General features: G+C 33.9%; 1 protein-coding gene across 1 annotated transcript in view; it reads left to right on the forward strand.

Annotated features, from left to right (window-relative positions):
* Window positions 1-3,048, forward strand: part of Acadvl (Acyl-CoA dehydrogenase very long chain) — a 15,102-nt gene extending 12,054 nt beyond the window's left edge. The window contains exons 9-12 of the mRNA XM_043026340.2: window positions 1-126; window positions 490-674; window positions 1,077-1,289; window positions 1,624-3,048. The exon at window positions 1-126 is cut by the window's left edge and continues 43 nt beyond it. Of these exons, the coding sequence (XP_042882274.2) occupies window positions 1-126; window positions 490-674; window positions 1,077-1,289; window positions 1,624-1,761 (662 nt within the window). The 3' untranslated portion in view covers window positions 1,762-3,048. The remainder of the gene's footprint in view (window positions 127-489; window positions 675-1,076; window positions 1,290-1,623) is intronic.
* Window positions 3,049-5,000: the final 1,952 nt, after the last annotated feature.

The raw sequence follows: 5,000 nt of genomic DNA on the forward strand, positions 1-5,000 counted from the left end.
TCCAAGTTATGGGTGGCATGGGATTCATGAAGGAGTCTGGCCTCGAGAGAGTCATGAGGGACCTCCGCATCTTTAGAATCTTTGAGGGCACCAACGACATCCTGCGACTCTTCGTGGCATTGACTGGTGCGTGATAGGATGGGGGATGGTGCTAGGTTTGTGTGAATAAAGGATATGTATAAATTTTTATAGAAAAAGGGATTTGTATCTTGAATGCCTATTTAGTATAGGTTAGAGTGCTTCTGTACATTTTTCATTGTTATTGTCATTATTAGTATTAGTAGTATTTTTAATGAGATCTGTTCAGAAGCTCTCATTCATTCCATGGTTTTGAAAATAAGAAAACTATTTTGTATGCTGTTTTGGGGTTAATTTATGTTGAAAAAATATTTTACATGCTAATTTTGAGTCTGACTCAGAAATGTCTATAATTTTCTTCTTGCTGCACAGTAAAATATTTCAGAACAAATTTCTCACCTTTGTTCCCAGGTCTCCAGTATGCAGGTAGCCACCTGAAGGAGCTGCAGAAGGCCCTGAAGAACCCTTCAGCCAACATGGGCCTCATCTTTGGTGAGGGCACCAAGAGGGCAAAGCGCGCCATTGGCTTCAGCAACGGAGGCCAGATTGAGGGTGTTCATCCTAACCTCTCTGATTCTGCAGGACTTCTGAGTAGGGTAAGTTTCTATGTGGCCACTGCTTTCAAGTGTTGTCTTTCATCTTTTGAAGTTGTTGTGACTGAAAGCGAATGTGGGAAATTGGAAATGGAATTTTATATATATATATATATATATATATATATATATAATATATATATATATATATATAAATATAATATATATATATATATATATATATATATATATATATATATATATATATATATTTTTTTTTTTTTTTTTTTTTTTTCCTCCCCTTCTATTTTTGACAGTTTACTTCCATTAGTATCATTTATCGTATTTATACATTCTCATAATATCTTTTTCCTTTTTTATCCTCTCTTCAACAAATGATGAGAACATTTTTAAGACATTTTAACAAACATTCTAACAAACATTCTTTGTCTTTGACCCCTATAGGCTGTGGAGGCCTTTGGCTACACCTGCGAGGGCCTGCTCATGAAGCACGGAAAGGACATCGTCCACCGCCAGTTCCTCCTCAACCGACTAGCCAACTCAGCCATTGACATGTATGCTTCCATGGTGGTCCTGTCGAGGGCCTCACGATCACTCAACGAGAACTTCCCTTCTGCCGCACATGAGGAAAAGCTTGCACGTGTCTGGGTTAATGAAGTGAGTGCATAATGATTTTATTTTGTTGGGTTGATTGGTTGGTTGGTTAGTTAGATAGTGCATTAGTGTTAGCTGCTCATTTAGCAGCTAGTTGTCAGTTACGATAATCAGTTAGTGAGGGGATTGATTGTTTACTAGAAGGGAAAAAAAATAAACTCTGTTTTATTAGAGTATTTTTTGTTTTTAATTTCTTGTTTATTTGTTGAGACTAAGGCCGAACTTGGATGCAAGTGAAAATTGCTATTAAGGTTTTTTTTTCATAAGTGACTGATTTGTAATACTTTGAATTAACATTGAAATGTCAATATTAACATGAATAATTTTCTTTGACCAGGCATCAGACAGGATCCAGCTCAACCTTACAGCTGTCAAGTCCAACATCTCCCACAAGAACTTTGCCGACCTCGAAGCCATTGCAAAGGAGCTTTGTGAGCATGGTGGCATTGTTGCAGAGAGGCCCTTGGGCATGTAAGGGAGGCTGCAATATTATGGTGATTGATACTTGACTTAAAGTTGCCTTCACATGTTCAAATACAAATGGTAAAGGAAAGAACGAAAAAAGTTGATGGAGCAGAATCATGGCATGGAACAGTCTCATTTACTCATTTATTTTTTTATTCTTTTATTTTTTAAAGTAAAGAATGGTGTTCGGAATTAGATACTCAATTCAAGATAAATAATGAGTTACAATCGTTGGAAAATGTTATCCCAGTGAATAGGCATGAATAAGCCTGGTGCAGTTTCTGTGATGATATCACAGTAGGCTTTTAGAATGCTATATATTTTGTTTGTTTTTATAATTATCACTATTGTTTTAATTCCTTATTATTATCATATATACATATATGATTTTTTGATTTTGGTATTAGGACACACCAGAAACACGCCTACCAGTTATTTCTTATATGATGATTGGCCAGATATGTGACAGTGTATACCAGTGTTGATAAGAGTGTCAAAAGGAATGTTATTGGGAGTACAAAATAACTATTGGTTGTAAAGATATTATTGAAATCAGATCTCTTGTTGAGTTGAGGTGATATACGGGGAAATGTTTTTAGAATATATGCCATTACTGATTGCCTTCCAGAGAATAATCTTATATAATCGTTGGGTTGTGGTACCTTGAGTCTCAGTTTTTAGGGAGTATTGAGTAAAAATTTCCTAAATAGAGGGGAAAAATTCTAATCTAAAAAACAAAATAATGAAATTACTAAAATTAGGTTAATTTTCCTCTGGAAATGTAACATTTTGGTCGTTAATATCACTTCATATAAATTGAATTTGAAAAGAGTCAAGCGCTGCATCAAACTGATTTCTCATTCTGTTTCTTTATATATTCTTTATATATTCTTTTAACTATGTAAGAAAAAATATTGAAAAATGTGGAAAGAAGAAAAATATTCAACTGTTTTTAGTCAAACTGTTCACACCAGGTTATTTTAGACAATTTTGATTTTTAAATGTTCTTATATATTTTTATTTTTATTTTTTTGTCAATATTCTGAGTCGCACTTTCAAGCGCATCTGCCGACACTCTCCCCCGGCTTTCAGGGATTCCACTTCCTGGTTCTTGTTTATTGCCAATACAATGCAATTTAGACTAAGGTAACAGATTTAGCTAATATATGAATAATGTACATAAAAAGATGCTTATCAATAACGATAACGATGACAATTTTTTTTTTTTTTTCTCGTCCAAAACCTACCCCACTGAACATATTGTATTTTTTAGACTAATAAAATTATCCCAGTCTTTCTTCTGTCTGTTCTTCATGTGTACCATGTGCAGTTGCCTTAAATAGCAAGAAAATTAAGACAATGTAGCCTTGAATAGCGAGAAAATTGTGACAATATAGTTGCAACTGTTATTTCCCATTTGCTAAAATCTAGAAGGTATGAAAAAATGACTAAAGTTTCCCTCAAACTTTGCTTTTGTGACTAGGATGACAGTACTCTTGAAATTTACCAATCTCATTGTGTCAGAAGCAAAACTTATCTTGACAGGTGAGGAAGCATGATAAAGAAAAAGACAGATAAAAGTGTGCATGTTGCAAATCAAAGAAATTCCACTGCTTGAGTCTCGATGTCGACTTTGTACGACCAAGGACTTTGATCAAGTCTTGAGGTCTTTTTGGTTGGTGTAATATAGATTTCTCTTCTTAGCTACGCCTCTGTAATTTGGTTTAACGACGTCAAATTTGAAGAGAATAATAATAATCATATCCTTTGCTTTCTAGGCAGAGGGTATTAGGAAATAACACTTACTGACCAATGACGAAATGAAGTAAAAACTTTGTTACATGGTTTTATCTTTTGTGAAATGTAATTGACATGGTTTTACCCTAAGCCATGTACAAGCTAAATCATCAGATACTTTTGTGAAAGATTAACAATGTTTTCATTATTTTAATTGTGAAAATTATATACACCTGTGGGTCTTAAACATTTTGGTATCGTTACCCTTTCTAGTACCGGAATGGATCACCATCACATCCAACCTATTCCTCTGCAATTTTGTGAAGTTAAAGTAAAGACGTTGAAATGCTCAACTTTCAATGCATTTTGCATGTATGAAGTTAATTTTACCTCAGGATTAAAGAATTCAGAATTTTCGGCATTATTCCTTTGGCAAAAGAAAAGATTTATAACATTGTTTCCTTTATCACAAACCGGAATTGGCGCATTATTTTCTTGGTAGTTAATAGAAAAGATATATAATGGCTGCAAGTATTGATGGGAAACATGCTATTGTTTCCCTTTTTCTTTTCCCTTTCCCATTTCCCTTCGTCTCCTTGATTGGTTCCCGAATTAAGTAATGATTCTTAGTGAAATTTGTCATCAGATATGAGACAAAAGAATTTTGAATGTTTTACGAACTTTTTTTCCTGATTTCCGATAACGGCATTTATTATTGATTGTCTTCTTTATGTGTTGCTTTTTTGTTTGTTTGTTCTCGTTCTTCCTTTTCTTCATTTTCTCGTTTTTATTTATCGTTCTTCTCCGTTTAGCATTCTCTTCCTTTTTACTCTTTTTTATTTTTCTTTCTTTCTTCGTTTTTACTACCAGATCAATCAATCGTCATTATTGTTTTCGCTTCTTTTCTTTTTGGTCTTTTCTCCTCTTCCTCTTCCCTCCTCCTTTTCTCACATTTTTAAAAAGTATATTCACATCAATTTTTATCTTCTTCTTTTTCAAATTCCTAATTTTTCTATCTAGTTTTTTTTTTCTGGTGTCATTATTTTGTTATTGATGTTGTCTTCGAGAAAAGAAAAAGGCTTGAGAGAGTTCAAATTCAAATTCAAATTCAAACACTTTATTCCATAAAGAGATAGAGAAAGAGAGACAGAGAGAGAAGGGGGGGTGGAGAGAGAGAAAGAGAGAGAGAGAGAGAGAGAGAGAGAGAGAGAGAGAGAGAGAGAGAGAGAGAGAGAGAGAGAGAGAGAGAGAGAGAGAGAGAGAGAAAGGGAGAAAAATTGAGGCATGAAACACAACACTATACCTCCGATCTATCATCCGTAATGCATATTTAACATTCAGAAACAAGGAAGTTAACAGATATCATGAATGCGAAAATTGCTATAGTTCACATTTAACATGGAGCGACATCGCGTATCACATACTTCTGTATAAATATATACTGTTAGAGATGTTGTTTTATATATAACACTAATTACATGCTTGTACATATAGATAGTCAGAGTTACCTAT

Source organism: Penaeus japonicus, unplaced genomic scaffold, assembly GCF_977035675.1.
Source record: "Penaeus japonicus unplaced genomic scaffold, GWHDUDI00000001_assembly GWHDUDI00000007, whole genome shotgun sequence".
NCBI lineage: Eukaryota > Metazoa > Arthropoda > Malacostraca > Decapoda > Penaeidae > Penaeus > Penaeus japonicus.